Source organism: Ammodytes marinus (genome assembly GCF_949987685.1).
Source record: "Ammodytes marinus genome assembly, chromosome: 6".
NCBI classification, from domain to species: domain Eukaryota; kingdom Metazoa; phylum Chordata; class Actinopteri; order Uranoscopiformes; family Ammodytidae; genus Ammodytes; species Ammodytes marinus.
In genome coordinates, this window is record NC_137235.1 from 12,246,543 (window position 1) to 12,268,912 (window position 22,370).

Sequence of the window (22,370 nt, forward strand, 5' to 3'; positions counted from 1 at the left end):
AAAATGATGCCAAATACAGCAGTTTTGGAAGAAAGTATTTATTGGGTACAGCTGACAAGGATACTGTACTTATAACTGCAGCTTTGCACTTTTTCCATATCTCAAAAAACAAATATATGGCTTAACTTTCAAGAGGCCTCGACATGAATCAAATGTATGTAATGATCACAAGTCTAAACGCTGAAATGCTTCTCTGTTTCACACAAGACCTGCGATTTCACGGACCATCAGTGAAGAGCTGGTGTGAAATGCTGACAAGGACATGGAATTCATTTTGAAAGTTTTTAAAGAAAGTTCTGTGATCCAAACTTTTACCCTAAAGATTCTATACAAATGACGGTATTCAACGTCTGGCACTCAAATGTGAAAATCTATAAACAGGAGGAAATGCATGTAGAGTACAGTAACATTCAATGTTTTCCATGCAGTGTTAAAACAAAACAAAAACAACCAAAAAGGCACAACAAGGCTGTCAATCAACAAGATTCCCAATAGGCTATTAACTAAAATGTGCACTTAAACAGTTTCATCAGTCCTTTAGCCTACAGCATTGAGAAACATGGGAATGAAGGGAATTACAGAGTATCCAGCAAGATGCACTGCGTACAAATCAATGTTTCTGCAGATACACTATTTACAGTTTTATTGATGGCATTAAATATCACCTTAAATAGAAAACCAACACATTAAATAGTCCAGTACATAAATACCAATATTTTTCATTGTTGTTAAAAGCATTTTTCTAAGATTTTATTTTTCTGCAGCTCCCAAGAATAAAAAACTTAGACATGTTTTCAAAGGACTTCTGACCATGAAGTAGTCAAATGTAATGGCAGTTAAGGCATGAGCAAGTAACATTTACCCTTTGTGTTTTTTGACCTTTGAATAAATTATACCAGTAACAGGATGACATAATGGTTTTCAAAACGATCTCCACAATATTGACACTGGCAGAAATGTTGAGGGAAATCCATTTATAATAAACTATCTGGCTCTGAAAATGTGCTCTAAATGATTGTCACGTTTCCTATAATAAAACCTGATCCTAGTTTACATCTTTATTTTGGAGTAGAGTTCAGCAATTTGCTGTTGGAAGCGGTTCCGAAGCTCAGCCCTCTTGGCCTTCAGGGTGGGTGTCAGCAGCCCGTTCTGGATGGAGAACAGCTCGGTATGTAATGCGATATCTCTCACCTGCAGAGAAAAAAGATGTATGAATTAAATAGGACATTTTGAAGTACGGCTTTAAGCAGAAAAAAATGCAGAACTTGAAGGTATTTCAATGAAGTCAAACATGGCAACAGTCACCTGCTCAAAAGACTTGAGTCCTGCGTCTTTGCCCAACCTCAGGAGGTCCTCCAGAATGGCATTCTTCACATCCTGAAAGCAAAAGTTCGAAAAAATTTTGGAATGTTTAGTAAGCAGGATTGTATGTTTGGGCTGCTGATGAATGGTAAATGGACTCCACTCATATAGCGCTTTTCCCTGTTATTTTTTCACATTCACCCAATCACACACACACACACATTCATACACCGATAGCAGCAGCTACCAAGCTAACTATCGGGAGCAATTTAGGGTTCAATGTCCTACCAAGGGAAATTTCAACATGTGGCGGGAGACGGGATCAAACCACCAGTGATGGTTATAAACCTCACCTTGTTATTGCACAGTTCAGAGTAGGATCCTTCAATGCCTTTTCTCTTGATCCAAATAGGTAAAAAGTCTGGATCAGGTATCACTATCCCCACTAGGCATGCCTGAAAAAACAATGCAGATAACAAGATGATCAGTACCACACAATAAACTGTACTGCAAATTATGATGAGAATATCTGATATTAAGAGCTACATCAGGTTCAAATTAATTACTTACCTGTAAGCTCTCCCCATGAACAAATATCTGGGCCACTGGATCACTGAGATTATAGACCATTTCTATTTTCTCGGGGGCAATGTATTCTCCTTGAGCCAGTTTGAAGATGTGCTTCTTTCGGTCAGTGATCTTCAGAGTGCCACTCTGAAACAAACCAGGAGAGAAATAAAATTGATAATAGGATTGCAACTATTGCCATTCCATTTAACTTAACACATCAACCTACAGCTATAATCAAAGATAAATAGTGGCAAATGGCCTGCTGTGCTTACAGGAAGCCATTTCCCAATGTCCCCTGTGTGCAGCCATCCATCCTCATCGAAGGTCTCTGCTGTTTTCTCAGGATCCTTCAGGTATCCCTTGAAAACATTTGGTCCTTTGATGCATATCTAGACAGAGAGATGATAACATAGGTGAAACATTTCCCTGGCACATACACCTTTTTCACAGGCAACTTATTACATTTTTATCCACACTAGTGGCATGGCTTAAGGTAAGGCAAAGCTGGTCCGTTCGTCACTCCAGCCCAACGTTTCTCAACAACAGACAGCTGTAAACTCTTATTCACTAACTTACTTGAAAATGAACCTTTTACATACGTTTCATTTGCATTTGTTATTTTCTGAGGCAGTCAAGTGTGTTTTTTTCTAAACCTCATTACACTGTAATAAGAGAGTTATTGAACATTTATTTATAATACGCTACAACAGCCAAGTTCATTGTAGTGAAGATACTGTATGTCACCCCCAAATTCAACAGTGACTATAATTCACTGCTGCTATTGATTTATTTAGGTGTCTTGTTTATAAAACTGACAATGAAGTGAAATAATACTTCAGTTTCTATTTAGTACATCTACAAAATACTTTTTGTAGAATGTAAAGCAAATAAATAGTTTTCACTGAATGCATTTGTTTCTGAAGCAGCACTGCTCACCTCTCCCTCCCCATTGGCGGCCAGGTAGTTCATTTCTGTCACGTCAACCAGTTTGATAGCATTGCAGGGCAGAGGAGGTCCCACATGACCTGCAGATACAAAATAGTCCCAGAATAGTTTCACGGTTTAAGAAATAGAGAAGCATTTTACACGTAGGCCATAATACATGAGAATGGACTTCTTAAGTTTTACCTGCTGACCAGTCCCCGGGCATTGACATGGAGCACCCAGCTGTACATTCAGTCTGGCCGTAGCCTTCATAAAACTGTGGAGTGCAGGGCATGTTTTTAATAACAATTATGAAAACAAAACAATAAGGGATAAAAAAAAAAAGATTGCAGAACAATCAATGAGATGGGTGTGGTGTTGTTGCTCACCTGACAGCCCAGTGCAGCTCGTAGAAATGTCAGAATGGTTGGAGACACCGGTGCTGCTCCTGTAATCATGAGTCTTACACGACCGCCCAGGCTCGCCTGCAAAGTGAGAAACAAAGGGAAGATATTACTGTACATCACCAAACCCAACAGAGATTCAATATTTCAATCCCTGTGAGGAACTTGTCATCTGTGACTAGAGGTTAATCTGACCTTTATAAAAAGAAATAAATATTGTGCCTTTACGAATGTCAAAGAATATGTTATAATATGCAATATAAAAATATAGAATGTAATAAAATAGATATTTATCATTCATTATGAAAGTTAAGTTATGTGATGCATAAATTTAGACCAAATTGTTGAACAAAAACACACAAGGCTCTTGCAATGTTTTACCTGTACTTTCTTGAAGATGAGTTTGTCCCATATGCTGTCTCTTCTCATCACACCACTTTTAAGCTCTGACTCCTTCCTACTGAAGGCAAAATCAAGCAGCCACCTCTTCAGCGGTGAGTTGGCCTGACTGAATACCTGTGAAGATTTCAGACACGTTTTATTTCTAGAGCACTGGTATTAGTTTGCCACAGATGAATACCCACATTTGATATATTATCCATTAAATAAGGCTGCTGACCAGAGAAATGGAACTAAAGCCTGGAAGAATTGATTTAATAGATTTAAGTTATACAAGAAAGTTCCTAATTTTTTTTAGCAAATAGTGAAATAAGCTGGCTCTTCTCTTAACAATGACTTGTGTAGACTTAAACATAAGTAGCTTTAAATAAACTACAAACACTTCTGACCTTATCAAACATGCGGTTGAGGAGACGTGGGACCACAGGAAAGACTGTTGGCTGCAGTTCTTTCAAATCGTCCATCAAAAGTCGAATGTCCCCTTGGAAATAGCCGATTCGAGCCCCGTGGATGAGGACCACGCCCTGATGAAATGAGAGCCATGTTATTCTTACTTTTGCTAGTTAAATCAGTGTTGCATTATATCCACAAGAGTGCACTGTTGTTAAACATTTCACCACATGTCCAATGTTTGCTGTCTTTTTCTGATTCAGAAGGTGTTACTTAATGAAAGTTACTTTGAAAGTCAAAGGCTCCTTGGACATTTATGTACTAATTCATCAAACCAGCTAAGATGGACATGAAATGTGTTAACTTCAATTCATAAAAGCACACACAGTTTCTCACTTTGTTTAAAGCTGCAGAGGGCTGGTTATCGTTTGAAATAATATTTTGGTACCTGTGCCAATATGGTATATAGTTTTAGTCCTGATACCAGAACAAGATTCTTGTTGCCTTATTATGAGAATAATAAATATTTATCTTTCGATGAATCCCTTTTAAAAGATTAGAAAATAAACAATTTGTGAAAAGCATCAGCAGCATTTAATTTTGTCTAAACAAAATGCTATAATAGAGTCAGAAATGAACAAAGTTATAACATAAATACAGAAATATCAGTTGGTACTCAAAAAAGTATTTGATACCCAGCCTTAAAGCTAAATTAGCCGAGTTAGAAGGAAATCAAGGAAACATGCCAATAAGCTTAAATATTGTCCTGACAAGAAAATCAAACTGGTTCCATTCCCGAATTTCTTTGAAAATGTACAAAAAAAAAAATAGTTCTGATTTATTTTCTAAATACGTCACAATAAGATTTCTTAAAGACTAAAAGCTCACTTTTGTAATAATTCACATTCATTCTGACAGTTTAACAACTCTTTGAACTCCAATCATAGAATCATTATGCAATACATCTTAAGTCCGACACATACCTGCACAACCCTCTCAAACATGTGAGCTAGGGGGAGATAGGATATATGAATGTCAAGGAGGCCCAGCATGCAGTGTACCTGCGGGACACACACAAAACAAAACGCGTGCACGTACGCTGGTCAAGCATGGCTTACTATACCTCCACCACCCTCTCAAACATGTGGGCCAAAGGAAGGAAGGAGATGAGCACATCTTTAGTGCTGGGCTTCAGTATTTCCTAGACGACAACATACACAGGGTAGGAAAAGGAAGACAGAGAAACAGAGGCAAGAAAGACAGGAAACTATTAAAAGAAAAGAGGTCAAAGAGGGTCAAAGCAAGAGCATAGGTTTAAGAAGTTGTAGCAGCAAAGATGTTACAAAAAGAAAGAAGATGCTATTTCCTTATTTCCTCCTTTCGAAAAAAACATTTATCCAGCAAATGGGGCGCTCCGTGGCGTAGTGGGTAGAGCGCGTACCACATAGGCTCAGTTGGGGTTCAAATCCGACTGCAGTCATCCCCTTCTATCACCCCATTTCCTCTTATCTTCAACTGTCCAATGAAGGTTACTTTTTTTTAAACATCTTTAAAAAAAAACATTTATCTAGCAAATAACTTGTGATTAAATTGTTTCTGGTGCTTTCCATAATAATTGTAGTTTCAAAGATCGCTGCATTATGCAATAATCCTACTCAAATTCACATTTTGTTTCATGAGAACTGCAAGGTAATAATTAAAAAGGTGTATCAGATGAAGTGTACATTTTTATCAACCCTCTGATATTGGATTTTTAGCAGCTGGACACTGTTTATAGAGATGTTAGTGTAAATCAAAGAAGAGGCATCTACCTTAAAACAAAGGGACCAGCATACCACATAAATGATTAGATGTATTTGATCCTAAATTCAATTGAACAATTTTACAAAAGTATGGCTGGTGTGTGTGTTTACCTGTGTTATTCTTATGAAAGCTGCTGTGTTGGAGATTACATTTAGGTGAGTAAGCATTGCACCTTTTGGGTCCCCTGAAAGGAAAATGATGATAATGATTATACATGGGGTAAAAAAATGTTTAATAAAAAAAATAAAAATGTTATCAATTCATGTAATTACCTGTGGTGCCAGATGTAAAGCAGATAATTGCGAGGTCCTCCGGTGTAGGTGGCTGTAATCACAGATCTATACTCATGAAAATGAAGCCTGCATTGCTATTGCGTTAGTAATGTGCAAGATTCTATTTTTAGGACAGTGCAAAACCTAATTTTCCTCTTGAGAACCTTTTTGTCACGTAATCAACAGGCGTGCTGTACCTACTCACCGTTGGTTTCTGGTGGTTGGCTTCACCCAAGGCCTGGAAAAAAAGAAATGCAAAATAACCTGAGAAATAGAGTTTCTGCAGGAAGTGCTGATAGTGGTCTTGCTTTGAACATACTTGGTGTTATACTTTTATTTTGTTCTAACCAGAACATGACTGAATAACAGTGGGAGGCACAGCTAATTTCCATAAACTTCTGTTGATGGTGGAAACTATGCTCAGTGGATTGTAATGTACTGAAATTATTCAAATGTAGCAGGATTGATAAACCTGTTTTAAACATCAATCAAACATTAAAAGATACAGTTGTTATTCTTACCTCAAACTCCTTCAAACTCAATATTTCAACACCACACTCCTTTCCACGGGTCACCAGTTCGTCCTCAAATGCCTCCATGAGCACAATCGTCTTCACAGTTCGCGCTTTTCCATGGACAGAGTCCAGCATCATCTGGGCCTTTTCGGGTACATCGCAGATCACAGTTGAAATTGTAGCTGAAAAACAGACGCCACCAATTTAGCCGCTTAGTTTGAATCATTGTCCTTGATCTGGAGCACTGCAGATGGTGTGTGGTTGGCGCTTGAAGGATCCCTTTTTGTGTACCTTTGTCAATAATGTAGGCGATGGCTTCTGTGCCGAGAGTGTCGTACAGTGGAACTGCCACCAATGAGTATGTGTAACAGGCCAGCTCTGATATGGTCCACTGAGAGACAAAAACAAAACGCATTAACATTATGCAAAAACAAAAAATAAATCAGTTACTTCACATTACCTAAGAAAAACACAGGTTACCAAGCATTTAGTCATAAAAAATTACACTGAACAGCTGACTATTAATTTACTTCTAATAAATATGCTGCTAATATGGTAGGCATCAAAGCCAACATGCTTGGTATAAAAGTCAATTGCTGGGAATACCTCTAATAGGGTTGACCAAAACACTCATGCTGCACTTCCCAGCTTTCTTGAGGTTTAAACCACATATCATGGTCTCCCTCAGTGAACAGACTTGGCTCAGATCAGATGAAAGTCAGGAAAAAGCTATTGTACGTTGAAAGTAGGAGGATAAGGATGAGAGACTATGGCCGTGTCTGAAATGTGCTATACGGATTGAGACATTTTTATTGAGGGCTACATAGTGAAGAAAATGTGAACACAATGCAGGTCGTTACTCTCATCAAATCGACAATATTCTGAATCTAACCTTTTCCTTTCTTTGCAGTCTTTTACATTTACAAGTGCACAAAAACAGTAGTAGTACAAAAGCAGCTCAAAGAATGATGACATTTGTTGTACCTCTGGCCTGTTCTGGGAAAAAATGCCGATGTGCTTGTCTCCTGTATGAGAGTGACCTCTGTGAAGGAGAGCAGAGCCGATGTTCTCGGCCTTGTCTATCACCTGTGGAATACCAAAAGAAAATCTATTAGTATTATGTGACTCGGCTTGCTACTTTTAAACCTGGTTCATTGACTGTTATATTGCCTTTGCCTGAGCTCCAGGTCTCACCTGTTTATAAGACAGCCACGTGTATGGCTGGTTTGGTTTCCTCGCTCCTAGACATGGCCCATCATCTGGGAATAAAAATAAAGCTCACCTTCAATCAATGCTATCTGGAAGAATTGCAATGGAGTGTCATTCTTAACTGACACAAGAGAAATACTCACTTGATACTCTGAGGCCTCGTTGGAACACCTCGTATATCGTGCGTGCATCGTCGTAAAAGTGAGTCATGTGCTCATCGCTATCGTTCAACACTGACCTCCTTGCGAGTTCATCACCCTGCAAGAAACAATTCACAAAGTTATGACCGGCACTGAACCTGTGAAGAAACCCGCACTCAGGTATAAGTGGTCCTGTCCGATATTGTGATAACCACACACACAAAGGATTCTGTATAGTGCGGGGTGCAGCGGTTGTAGTTTGAGCTGAAATGTTTAATTCATTAAATAATAATTGTATTTCTCTTTACAAGACTCAACTGGTTCCCAGTGGAGCTTAGTTCTGTGTCGTTAGTTGTATATGTCACTAAAAATGTAACAGCAGAAAACTAAAATCAAGGGTCTTTATTTTAAAGTTGTGTTATGGAAATTAATATTATAGTCATAATATAATAATCAGGTTTATTTGTTTATGTAGCCAGATGCCATTGCGAATCTAAAGTACTAAGTAAGTAACAAGTAATCTAATTAACAAAGAGTTCTGACCTATGTCATGGTGAAGGTTGTTATGTTTTGAGATACTAAAACTGCGTAAAAGTATGCATGTTTTGACTTAGATGGCACCAGAGAATGATGTCTGTATGATTATGAATACACTTTAGCTCTTCAGTCACTTTTCTGCTCTCTTTGAGAACGTAGATGTTTGCAAACAATTACAGATATTTTTATTTTGTACTTGAACATTGTGTCATCTGGTATTTAATTGCCAACTCTCATCTAATCTTGATGTTTTAAATTTGTATTGTACTGAAATATTTGCGTATTTTGTTCACATACACAGACAGTTACCACTGTAAATAATGGATACCTCCTCTTCATCCTTTCTACCCATTTAGTGTATACAAAATACTTTTGAGTTTCCCACTTTCTAATACCGGTAAGCCATAAAGTGTGCTGTGTATATCAATAATTCATTTATAAGACTATAATAGGATAATCAGTGACCAACTGTCTATGAAATAAAGAGCTAGCTGATAAGATTGGCGGATGACAAACAGCAACCAAAACTGGTTTTTACAACCTGGCAACCCAAAAGATGTTGTTATTAGTGGCTTAATTTAAACTTTTGTGAATAACTTGTTGACCATAAATGAAATCATAATATACAACTAATAATTAGGACTTCTAAGAAAGTGGTACTGGAAGTATTTAAGAAAAATAAACATCTGTAATGCTGACTGTAACAGCACAGCCACCATTAACCTATCTGATGTAAAGTTTTTGGCATTTTAAACTACACACCTTGACATCTTTACTTTTCGTAAAACATTAAGAGATCTGAACCAACTTCAGCCGTTACTAAAGTTTCTGGAGAGGAGCCCATTGACATTCCTGCAGAATGAGGTATGCTGTTTAGTTTTCTCTTACATTCCAGCGGTACCGTAGCGCTTCAGTTAATTCCTCCAACAAAAGAGAATTACAAGAAATGGGGGGTGATTATTTCTTTAAAATGTTTGAGGAGAAAGATACTATCTTTACATATGCTCAGGTATATCAAAGAAACAATGTATCTGCCAGAGATATCCTCATATGAATTTACACAAAAGGAATTCTGTGTAAATTCATGTAGGACATTCAGGATTTGATATAGTTAAGAAAAGAAAAGAGATATCACCTACCGGCATTTCCACTGACTGCATCTTGAGATCACAAGGCGGTTTGATGGCTTTCGGACGAGATGCAAACCAGTAGGTAGTGAAGGCAGCGAAGGCTCCTGCTCCCATGAGAGCATTGGTGGGCAGGCTACGCACATACTGACGAAGATCTTCCAGCTCGGGAATCCGCAGCTGTCTCAGGACTTCCTGAGCTTGCATGACTGTTCTGCACTGAGCCTGTAGGGACACGCAAAGTAAACATTACATCTGGAAACTCTCTGTGTTTATCCTGCACTTCATGCTGCATGTGTCATGACATCTTCAGAAATAAATAGTTTCCTACAAAGTTCCTTGAGCATGTTATGATCCAACCGGATGTAGTAATGTCATTTTATTTTTTATTTATCAATGAGTGCCTTGTTTTAGATCATGAAAACAACAACATAAGAGCCCATTTCCAGTTCCTGTTTTCCTCAGTTTAACATAATAGTAAATTGAAGATTTAGGTTTTGGACTGCTAATCACACACAACAAAAACAACAATTGGGATCTAGGACATTTGGATGGGCTTTTTCAACTGTATTCTGATGTTACACAGATCAAAGGATTAATCAATTGATCGATAGAATAAATGAGCCTTTAATCAATAATGAAAACAATCGCTAGTTGCAGCTCGGACATTCAACAAAAGGTGCTTGGCCTGAATCAAAGGGGGACGTTGAAGTTATGTTCAGTGTGTACAGTATGTGTCTTAAACATTAAGCCACCAGGACCCTACGTTTTACTTCCATGCCTATTTCTGGCACAATGATGTGATTACAACAGACATGTACAGCATGTAACCTCAATAATGCTTAAAATATACACCCACAGTGAATCATGTAGCCCTGTGTTGCAGTGTGTTGGTCCACCACGTCGGCGTTACTGCATTTCACTTTGTGGCATATCTGACAGTTTCATTAGGACCCCCTTACTACAGAAACCTCTGTTTGAAAATGTTAACATAAAAAAATATGTTATCGCCTCCTGAAACAATTTAAGAGTTGATTGATTGCTTTTGATCTTGCACAGACTCTTATACACACCAGAATTTCAATACACACACCATTAATTTATTTTCCTCTACTCAGGGAAATCGTGTTTATTTTCTTCAACATTCAGCTATTCTTGTTCAATGTCATCCATTCAAATATTTTAGGAACCAAATTATTTAAAATCGGTTTTGTTTGACTTCATCTCTTGCTACAAAATCTCACAAGCTTGATTTTCTGTTGTATGTATTATTTGCTTATTCTGACCCAAGGAAGATAAGCGCTCTGCTTGTGCTGCTAGGATCCGTAATAAATTACTAATTATAGGCCTTCAAATAAGTGATATATACTGTATAAAATATGATGAATAAAATGAGCAGGGCACATAATTAAATACTAGCCGTAATAGAGCCAAAAAGATCACCAGTGATGTCAGCCACTCCAACAACAGTCTGTTTACCCTGCTGCCTTCAGGGAGACGCGTCTGCTGAGGGCCAACACAGAGAGGATGAGGAGGAGTTTCATTCCACAGGCCATAGGAAGAGGAACCTTTTCATCAACTCCATCCTCTGTTTTACAAAACCTCCATTTAGCTGTCTTTGAGCTGTCCTTATGTTTATAATCCACAAAACGAAAAGAAGCGTCATTTTCAAACACAGAGACCTCTAATGTAAACTCTAATGGATGGGAGATACATGCGCCTCTAACACAAGTACTTGTATGTTTGCCATTGTTTTGGTTCCTCCACAAACGTTGTATACAAAAGGAAGATGTGCTTTCCTTTTGAACAGCTGTGCACTTGGAAACAAAGATACAGGAAGGAAATATGACTCCACAAACATTTTCAGATCACAAGTCTCCATGGAGATATAAGGATACGGCTAGACACATTGCACTTTTTATTTCCGAAGGGAAGTGAGGCTTCCTGGTCTGGATTCTTCCTACATGAATTCCCTGATTTATGGCAGTTCCTCAGTGCAAGGATGGACAAAGCTGCCAGTGACTTCTAGTTAACATGTTGATGTAAATAGTTATATAGACGAGCATGTGGCAGGAAAGACCATTTTTAACTACCAGCTAATATATCAAATTCCTTTTAAAACATCACATCCAAAAAATGGAAACTTTGTTATTAATATAATAGGCTATATTTTTTTATTTCATTTTAAATTTGAATGTGTAAGGAGAATGGGCAGCTCTATGTGCATTGTGTTCAACTCATTTGACCTTTAGATGAGATTGTCACAGGCATGTTTGTGGGTAAACGAACCAGTGAACAACCATCACAGAGGTAACAATTGACTTCTCACCTACTTCTATAATTAACATCATGCCCATGACATCGGACCGGCGCCCAGTAGGTGAAAGTTTAGCAATGAAGATGCCAACCAAGCTTATTATCTTTAACAAACTTTTAATGACAACTCAAGTAGAGTTAGTCGATAAAAGCTCAATTGAGATCAATGAAGATCTACATTTTCATGTTCAAATATCAAAACAAAGAGTGCTGACAAGACACTGTACATTAAAGCGATTCAGTTCTATTTGCCCTTATTGAATTAAAATAAGACAATAATCAACTGCACATTTAACCTCACACATGCTCAAGAGTCTTACAGGTGTTACTATATCAACCACTATGAAACCCAAACAATGGTCATCAAGCAATGGTCAGACCACTTCTAGGTCAGCGCTGGGACAAAACTTATGATATATAAATTATTGCCAAATTAAGATATAATAAATCCCTATACTCACAGTGTGTATATGAAGAGAGGTGTCCTAAAGGCTGAGAGGTATAGTTATGTGAAAGGCCCTTTGCTGCAGCAGTTGCTATTAGAAGGACTCACACTGACCTCTAATAGACCTCTGTGGTTCTCACAACTATGAATAGTAGAAACACGCCCCTTATTCAAGCAGGAGCGTGACGCGTGAGCCTCTGCCAGCCACTCAGTGGAGCGCAGTTCAAATTAGCAGGTGGATTTGAACCCATTGAAGTTGTATTTTCCCCCAAACACATCTTCTTTAGTGAGCATTTTGTCTGTCTCTTGTCTCTATGTATGATTATGAGTATCTGTGTGTTAAGGCTTTAGTTAACGGTGTCCACACAATCAGAACTTCAATCAGATAGATTCAGAATGAATTGAGTGTTAGTCTTATCTAATCTGACTAAAGCATTTTTCAGAAATGTTGATTCAAGACCAAATTGACCAATATCTTATCAATCATCATGCAGTTAGAGTGTGCAATTCTAATGTTGCCGAGTGCCCAAACTGGCAGAACGAGTTGAACAAAACATTGCGCGACGATTTCAAGAAGGGGTGTGTATTGTACGTGATAGGTATGTTGACATGCTCCCCTATTTTCATACTGATATCACAGTATGTAAGCTTTAACATGGACGAAACAAACACGCATATGTGCAGATTCCATGGAGTCTAAGTTATAGTATTACAATGCTGAAACGTAGTGATGGTGGGGGGTAAGGACAGAACATTGTCCTAAATCCTTTCATGATGGTATCATATCTATACCAAATATTTTTAGTGATAGAGATTACTTTCTGGTTACTGTATACATAAAATCTAGATAATATTCAGAAAACCTTCCTAATCAAAGTATTTCATTGCATTGGTGCAAATATCCACATTGACAACACTAGTCATGCTCACTGCTTTGGCCAAATATATCTAGATATTAAGGGGATAGGTACCGTGGTATGTTATCTCTGACCATTGGAAAATATGAATTGTTATATCGCCCCCACAACCATTCAAATCCGCAAAAATATAACCGATGATCTGTTAAATTAATCATATGGGTAATTTAGCAAATTACTGCTTTAGAAATACAGCATTCGCTTGTAATTCTTTTTTATATCAATTCAAACTATATCTAAAAAGCCAATGACTCCTTTTGTCAATGAATTATCAAACAAAATGTGGAAATAATACTAATCACAACAAGGTCCAACCCCCCAATGTTTTAATATGACAAGTTTGAGAAGCTTGAGTCTTGAGAACCTGTTAAGACATGTTCACCACTTCTGCTTTTTAGAATTACAAATACTACTTCATGGCACGATTAATCGATTATCTGCTGCTCATTGTTTTGTTGATCAACTAATTTAGCAGTACAACATTTGTCATTTCAAGACATTGCGTGTACTCTGGAAAAAAAATGTTTTGTTGTATTTGTACAAAGTAATTCATCGATAAAGCAATAATGAAAATATGGTTTACTTCCAGCTCTACTCCATGTGCCCCCAAACTGGCAAAACTAGTCGGACAAAACATTGCACGACGACTTCAAGAAGGGGTGTGTATTGTACACGATAGGCATGTTGACATGCTTCCCTCTTTTCACACTGATATCTCAGTATGTAAGCTCTAACATTGACGAAACAAACAAGCATATGTGTCTTTCTTGTCAGTTGGCCAGACAAAATGCCAATGGTAAAAGGTACTCCAACAAACCCCCCACCCACCTCTGCTCTCCATACTTGGCCTGGGAAGATGATAAGCCAATAGTAGAGCCAGCTCGCCAGTCACCCCACTCCCAAGCTCGCACACGCAAGACATTGGAAACAAGCGGGGGAGAGGGGAGAGAGGGCAGTAGGGTCATTTGACACGTATAACAGAACATCAAGTCTGTCTGGCAGCAGCCTGCCGCTCCAGAGCAGACTACAGCTGTAGTTTTTAAAAGAGTCACTCCCAAACACAGACGGGAAGTTACAAAAAACAAATGCATGGTTGCTCAGTCACAGTTGATTTCCTCATTGTTGGATGGAAATGCAAAAAAAGTAAGAAAAAAATACAAAAAGAAAATATATTTTAAAGCCAAAAAGCACAAGTGACAATGAGCAGCTAGTCGGCTTGGGTGTTGGGCGTCAGGTCAACTGATTTAAGCCAATTATAACAACCTTATCACTGGAAGATTAACACATGGAGCCTTTAAACAAAGTATAGGTAATCCCATTTTGACAAGACAGTCGCTTCCAAAGCAGCTTTCTCTCAGCTGCCACCCAAATCTGCTTAAACTGTCATGCACAGCTGAAACACTTTAAATCGATACATTGTGCTGAAGTAAAAGAGATTATCGACATTTGAAGATTATGAACGGCTTAAAACCAAGAACACAAGCACAGAAATAGGAAAACATTTGTTAAACAGTGTATTTGGCTGCACTAATGTTGGATGCAATTGTTAGCAGCAACAAGAAACGTTTTACATCTCGTCGAATGAGATTCTGTATAAGGGAAATTTTAGTTGTACAAATAAAATATATTGTTAGATCAATTTTGTATGTAGTGACAAGAAAAGTCCCTTATCATAAATGTATGGTCGTTATAATTTAAAGGCATCATATCAAAATTAAAAACTGTTAAATAATAATTAAAAGTTTTATAATAAAGATTATTGAAAGATACACAGAAGCGGGTTGCAGCCCCAGGCTGCTCCACACCCTTGTTGTATGTCAACAACTGCCATATTTCCCGCCTTACATAGCTCACTAAAAAGACCAGATAAGCATTAATTCAAGCCTGAAACCAGACGTGTTCAGACAATGTCTCTCATGATTATGAAACTCTTTTATAGAGGGCCTAGACATAGCCTGGCAGCGCCCGCCTGCAAACTTCCGTTCAATTTTCATTTCCCTTCAGTAGTCAGTCTGGGTGTGCGGTATGGGCTTTTATGGCGCATGACATACGTCACGACCGAACGTTATGCGATTGGTTGGCATATCCAGAGTGGCACTGAGCAGATCCAATAGTTTTAAACTTCAACAGACACCCGCCTTCAAGGGAGATTACGTTTTTCAATTGAGCGATTCCAGACCTTCTGTACAAATGAAATGAAGTAAGACGGACTGGTAGGAACAGGCTAGCCTATAGACACATTATAACATGAAAAAGTGTTGCAGTAATAACAGTCAAATTACTTCAAACTTGTAACAATATACTGACTTATCGACAAGCAGACGCACATACAGTGGATCACTATTGATCCTGTTCTAAAAATGCTAATTGACGCCTGAAATCTATGTTTTAGTAACTTATTCGATCTTTTTTTTTAAAAATAGGCCCAGAGGGCTGTTGACCTACAAGAAGGATGAGTCAATGTATTGTTATGTAACACCACTTCTAAGTTGGTTTACTAGGCTTTAGCACGAGGATGATCCAAAGAAAATGACTCACTTTATTATAATGGTGGTAAAAACTATTAAGGCAAGTTGTTAACAGGAAGAGGCAACCTAAACCCTCTCAATGCACGTGCACAGGAAGTGGCCAGTCACTGAGAGATGTGGTGAGAAGCTTCAGTTACCGTAGTTTGACATATTTCATGCTACAACCCTCTGCCTGACTCACGCCCTTCCTTCCAAAGGCTGACCTTGCACAAGACAACCTCGCTCAAGACTGCAGGTCCATACCACCCCACTGAAATTGCATACACCCAGTCACATGGTGACCCAGTGTGGAGGAATACACATGGGTAAAGGGAGGGTGGAGGATGGGATCTGTTAAGTAGAACAAAGGTCATGTACCCGTCAGCAGCTACCAATACAGCATCAGGACACCTCACCTCTACACTGCAGGTCAAAGGAAACATACTGTCATTTATAGTCACTCTGATTCTGAGCAGCAGGTGACTTGAAGGTGCCCTTTGGTTTTGTTAGTTAAATCAAATTCATTTAAAATTCACTGTTTGTCACTAAAACACACTGTGTATATACAGTGTAACATGTAGTGTTTGAGTATGCTGATTTTAAATTGTGCATTTGTGGCAGTGCATTGCACTTCTTTGTCCACACCATTTGTGAATAAGCAAAGAGTAGCCTGAAACCATCATCAGGAATGTGTCAAATGTGTTGCTTCTAGGCGTCAAAAACTAAACAAGGTATAGGTAGGTGGTACAAAGAAAAAATAGTCACATGCTCATTCTGGTCTGAGTGTATGGAAGTAGAGGTTGTACAGGAAATGTGACTGTTTATTGCCATCCCTGTGACTGGCATGTTTTGATATGCGTCACTGTCCTTTTAACTTTTCATTGTGGCTGTGACCAAGCAGATGGGTGTTGAAAATGTTGCACACTGCTGTCTTTTTACTGTGTTGAAAATATGTGTTTGTGTGCCACTGTATGGTTCTTACTGTGTTCGAAGTGTTTGGATGAGTTGGTTGTGTCACTCACTGTGTGTCCTTTTAACATTTAATTTGTCTTTTCAGCCCCCACCCCCCTCCCCTTCAAAAGCCTTTTGTCTATTGGCCAGGCATTCTTTGTAATTGAAGGTCAGCTGGAAATATGGAATGTTGGCATTTTAGCTTGAAAGCAAAGAAGCAAAAGGTTTGCTGATCATTATTCTGATAAATTAATCTATTAATCAACATATCGTTTTACTCTAAAACACACCTTTCACAGATGTGAGAGGAAACAGCTTGTTGGTAGCCACACTAGAAGAGAGGAAACAGCTTGTTGGTAGCCACACTAGAAAAGTCAGTCAACTATCGGCAATAAGAATATTCAGTATGACAATGGTTTGAAATATGAAGCCTTCCATCATCATGCTGGGGTGAATGGCTTTTTTTAAACTGCAGATTATTTCCCCACAATGTGATGATTTTCTTGTAACTGATATTTTCCAAGAAGTTCCTCTGGAAAATCATTTGGTAGAAACAGCAGTTACAGTAATTCATTTTTTCACTTAACGCTCCTTGCAGAAGCATAGCCATTTGAGGCTGGTTTGTCAAGCCAGATGTTTAGTTTGCTGCTCTGCTCTCACATGATGATTTTGCATTAGGTAAGTCACTGACATAAGGAGGAGCGGGTGGGATGATTTCTTTTTAACATAGTAGACTGAAATGTATTTCTTTCAAAAGAGTAGCTCTTGATTGTTGTGAATACATCAGCTAGCTCAGTTGTTTTTTAACCCCCACAACAGACAGAATGCCGCATGCTGGTATTTCTCAAATGACTGTAGCAAAGTGACGAAAGGGTGTGACAAAAACCACAGTGTCCCTCAGCTTGTTCTGATGAAAGCCACTCCTGTATTCAAACACACAGACCCATGATTGAATCAACAGTCACTGTCTTCCCTTGTTTGTAGTGTAACTAACAGCTCATGTGACTGCGCAGCATGGCCTAAAGAGCACCGCCTGTTGTTTGAAAAACGCTGTTTTAACAGGGAGGTAAAAGACAAAAACCTCTAACAAGCTACATTCCACAGATTCCTGTAAAAGTTAGTTTGCTATAAAACTTCAGTACCAAGTACGCCCCTGATCTTCACTCCCCGCCCCCTAAGTAGTGTGCCATTACTCAGCACCAACACACACCTCTTTTTACATTCATGGATAGACCGGTGTCAACAAGGAAAACCAAGTCAAGAGCTTCCAGTTATGATCTGCTTCAACATATTTTAATTCATGTTAGAGCAGGTTTGAGTCCCTCAAATTGTTTTAAAATAAAAGTGTCATAAAAAACGTGTCTGACTGACCACCGCCTGAATGTCACTTCCTGTCTGTGAGTTGCTGTAGTCTGGCTCAGCTCTAAAGAGGAAATAACAGACAGTTCAAGCTTTGGTCTGAAGAATAGCTGTCGTATGCAGTGAAGTTTAAAAAAGAAGCATGCCAGCGTGTTTGCAAGTGAACTACAACTTACATCTTCCTCATTCTACTTCAGGGAAAATGTCTCCTTTATAGTTCGTCTAAAATCAATATAAGGGTAGCTTATGACATGTCTGTACGTACGTTAAAAGTGATGCCCATCGTCCGGGAGAGTCCCCATGTTTCTATGTTTTTTTATATATTTTTTGGCATTTTTCCTGCTTTATTTTGATAGTGTGAAGAGACAGAGGTGAAATGGGGCAGAGAGGGGAATGACATGCAGAGAACGACCGCGGGCGGGAATCGAACCCGGGTCTGCTGCTGGGCCCGGCCCGAGGGGGGGGGACGCCCTACCAACTGAGCTAAGGGCGCCCCCTATGTTTCTATGTTCTTGATACTGTTTGAAAGAACAATTGAAATGGGAATACAGAATGTTGAAAAAAATGTGTTATTGTCGTCTCATAACACATAACCCCACCATAAAACAAGAGCCTTTCATTTTGAGACACTACATATCACTGCACATATCTTTGTTTCAATTCCTGATTTAAATGTGATCATCGTCAAGCGCATGTTGTGGCACAACCGTCATATCATCTTATCAGTAGTAGGAGTGTCTAACATTGTATATGAGCAAGTCAGAACAGCCCACTGATGAAGAGACGACAATAGACATTGTTTTCATTATCAAACTGAAACCATGTGAATGGGTGCCATTTGAAACAAATGAAATACCCAACAATAATATAAGATTACAATTTTAGAAGCGTCAGAGAGATAATATAAATGAATGAATAAGCTTCTCAAGATAAGGTCCGGAAAGAAAGGACCTGATTTTTTTAGATGCTCTTAAATGGATAAAAACACAATTGAAAGACTTGTGTAACGTGTTTATCAAATGAAGGTAAGATAAGATATCTTGTGAAAAAGTATTTTGAAGAAAACCAATGACTGTGGACATGTTTTCCTTAAACTGGAGAAAAATCTGGGACTTCTGGCATATCATTTCTAACAGAAAAGATGTGGTAACTTTAAGAAAATAGGACATTTGTGAATCTGAATGATGTGTTTATGAACCAGGACTCCTGTCCCAGCATTTAACACAACATATATCATTGCATATCTTGTTTACAATTCCTTCCTTTCTGTTATGTGGGCCTATCTATGTAAAAGCAAAATTGTTGTCGGATTTTTCAAACTGTCTATCAACTTAAAAAAAAAACAGTTCTGGTCAGGCCATCATTATGCAAATTCATTTGAAACACTACCCCATAATGATATGGTGTAACCTTGCCTAAAGAAATCATTCCTAACTTCATATTCATTGCATTGTGATGGATTAATATAGCCGCCAACTCCAACAGGTTTCAAGAGTTTGTTAACATAACTTTATACCGTATGAAAATGAATGAAACATTATTTGAATGCACAGGGCTAAAACCTGAAAAACAACTCCATCTATGTGTGCTAAGGAGAATTGGTTTGAGGTTACCAAAAGTCAGAAACTCCTTGTGATAGGAGAAGTTGACATGGCGGGGTTGCCACGACTTGCCCTTTGACAATTACCACATTGTTTCTCGAATATAACCTCAGTTTTACAAACTAAAAATAGAGTTAAACTAAAGACTACAACTGAACGTAGCCTATAGCCTTGGTGAGGCGGATGTTCGAGCAAAAAGTTTCAAAACAAAGTAGGCTACCCAATCACACACGATGTCTAATTTGTCCTGATGCTACGTGTCCATATTCACAAGCTCAGCCTCACACACGCACATGCATCCATTTCTCAGCAGATAAGAGAGTTGAGTGCGCTACTTTAAAGACATCTTTGTTCAATTAGTTCATAGGCCTTCTGTGGATGTAAACATTATAGGATACACGGGTATGAGGACATAATGTGGAGAAAAGACACAACAAAAAAACGTGTCTCGACTCTTTGATTAAGAGGCAACAATGAGCAAAGAGCAGCTTGTTTTGCCCGGCGATGACTCGTTAAAGTCATGCACAGACCTTCAATAAAGGCAATTGCACAACATAAAAAGTAAGTCTACGCTAGTCTAGTGAACACTTGAGGTGGTATTTAATACTGGCATTTTTCCACTGACCTGCGTGTAACAAGAGATCCGGAGACTTATCCTAAGTCTTGGAGCAACAGAGAGGCGGCGGCTGCATCGTTCACTGTGTTCAGCGGCTGTGCTTTCAGCCAATCGGGAGAGGCCACACCTGTAGCTTCGCCGAGCGTTTGAGAGACGTGCTGTGATTGGTCAATGCGTCGCGACAATTATGGACGTTCATACAATACAGTCTGAATACAGCATTTTTCATCATTTTCGGTTTACAAATACCAATACACTTGTAGCCTACTTTTAGTTCCATTATATGCAAATGTATACATCCACTGCAATATTCATCTGTTAGCAAATGTTTATAGTTACTTTGCAGACTTACATTAAATAAATAGAAATCTATAGGGCCTAAGCCTAATGAACAATTTTGTTGTAATCTAGGTTACATGTTTTACGAGCTAGCCATACTTAGCTGTAGTAAATCGTCAAAATTAACTCAGCCTTTGCTAGGTGCAATATAAAAGTGATGCACAGATGAATGCATCAAAAGGGTAGTTAAACGCAAAAATAGCATATGAATTATTCTGAAATAGGCCATTCTGCATATTGATTGTTTTTATTTTTGGAACAGTCAGTTTGTTATGCAAGTCTTTTACATGCAACAGGGTATTTCTACATTGTGGTGTTGCTACTTCTACTTCTTCTTCCACTGTTAGGTAGTTTAGTCCAGTGGTTTCCAGACTAGAAGTCGGGCCTCTCCAAACGGTCACAAGTTAAATGTGAGGGGTCAAGAATAGATAAGATAAAGGAAATTATGAATGAAGGAAATGTACCTTCATCTCTACATTTCTAATTGTGTTAATAGCTAGAACTACTTTACAAATAAAAAATATTCATAATTTTATTGCATGGATTATTTTTGAAAGATTGGAGCATTTACACTGTAAGTGATTGTACTGCCCAACTAGAGTTTAGTTTACACTAGGTGCACCCCAGCTACTAAGTCACTTTAATCAGTAACAATGATTCAATCAGACACACCGGCCACTTTATAGGTACGACTGATCAATGGCTTTTAAAAACAAAAAGTTAATCAGCCAATCACATGGCAGAAAATCAATGCATTTAGGCATGTAGATGTGGTCAAGACAACGTGCTGAAGTCAAACTGAGCATCAGAATGGGGAAGAAAGGGGATTTAAGTGACTTTGAACGTGGCATGGTTGATGGTGCATGGCAGGATGAATCCATACTTCCATGTTGTTTACGCCAAATTCTGAACCTGCCATCTGAATGTCGCAACTGAAATCGAGACTTATCAGACCGGGCATGATTTTTCCAATTTTCTATTGTCCAATGTTGGTGATTTGTAGCCTCAGTTTCCTGTTCTTAGCTGACAGGAGTGACACCCATAGACATGATGTCTATGGTGGCAACCGGTGGGGTCTTCTGCTGCTGTAGCCCATCTGCTTCAAAGTTGGACGTGTTGTGCGTTCAGAGATGGTATTTCGGCATACCTTGGTTGTAAAGAGTGGTTATTTGAGTTACTGTTGCCTTTCTATTATCTCAAACCAGTCTGCCCATCCTCCACTGACCTCTGACTTCAACAAGGCATTTTGGTCAAAACAACTGCCGCTCACTGGATATTTTTCCTTTTTCGGACCATTCTCTGTAAACCCTAGAGCTGGTTGTGCGTGAAAATCCCAGTAGATCAGCAGTTTCTGAAATACTCAGACCAGCCCTTCTGGCACCCTCAACATTGCCATGATCAAAGTAACTTAAACCCCCTTTCTTCCCCATTCTGTTGCTCGGTTTTAACTTCAATAAAGTTGTCCTGTCCAGGTCTGCCTAAATGCATTGAGTTGCTGCCATGTGATTGGCTGATAAGCTTTATGTGTTAAGAAGAAATTGAACTGCTGTACCTAATAAAGTGGCCGGTGAGTGTACATAATCTACATAAAGCACAATTAAATGGGCAATTCAACAGTAATTTCCCTTTTGACAATTTAAGTAGGCCTATATTTTGACTCAAATACTTCTCTACTTTTAATTTATTTCTAATGCAAGACTTTTACTTGTTATATTAATTTGTGAAAG

The 22,370-nt window shown here is 38.5% G+C and overlaps 1 protein-coding gene across 2 annotated transcripts; it reads right to left on the bottom strand.

Annotated features, from left to right (window-relative positions):
- Positions 1-49: 49 nt before the first annotated feature.
- acsl1a (acyl-CoA synthetase long chain family member 1a) lies at positions 50-20,398 on the bottom strand. Of its 2 annotated transcripts, none has more exons than XM_080029562.1 (21): positions 20,314-20,398; positions 9,605-9,817; positions 7,932-8,046; positions 7,774-7,838; positions 7,564-7,665; positions 6,871-6,970; positions 6,586-6,761; positions 6,270-6,302; positions 6,065-6,116; positions 5,903-5,976; positions 4,973-5,050; positions 3,989-4,123; positions 3,582-3,716; positions 3,186-3,281; positions 3,001-3,073; positions 2,809-2,897; positions 2,145-2,261; positions 1,873-2,016; positions 1,656-1,757; positions 1,306-1,377; positions 50-1,191 (listed from the first exon to the last, which is right to left on the bottom strand). In XM_080029562.1, the coding sequence occupies exons 2-21, from the start codon at positions 9,797-9,799 to the stop codon at positions 1,051-1,053; spliced, it is 2,094 nt and encodes a 697-aa protein (XP_079885688.1). In that variant the 5' UTR covers positions 9,800-9,817; positions 20,314-20,398; the 3' UTR covers positions 50-1,050. The 2 variants fall into 2 exon arrangements, with proteins under 2 accessions (XP_079885688.1, XP_079885689.1); XM_080029563.1 differs by lacking the exon at positions 20,314-20,398 and adding an exon at positions 12,370-12,462.
- Between the last annotated feature and the right edge of the window lie 1,972 nt (positions 20,399-22,370).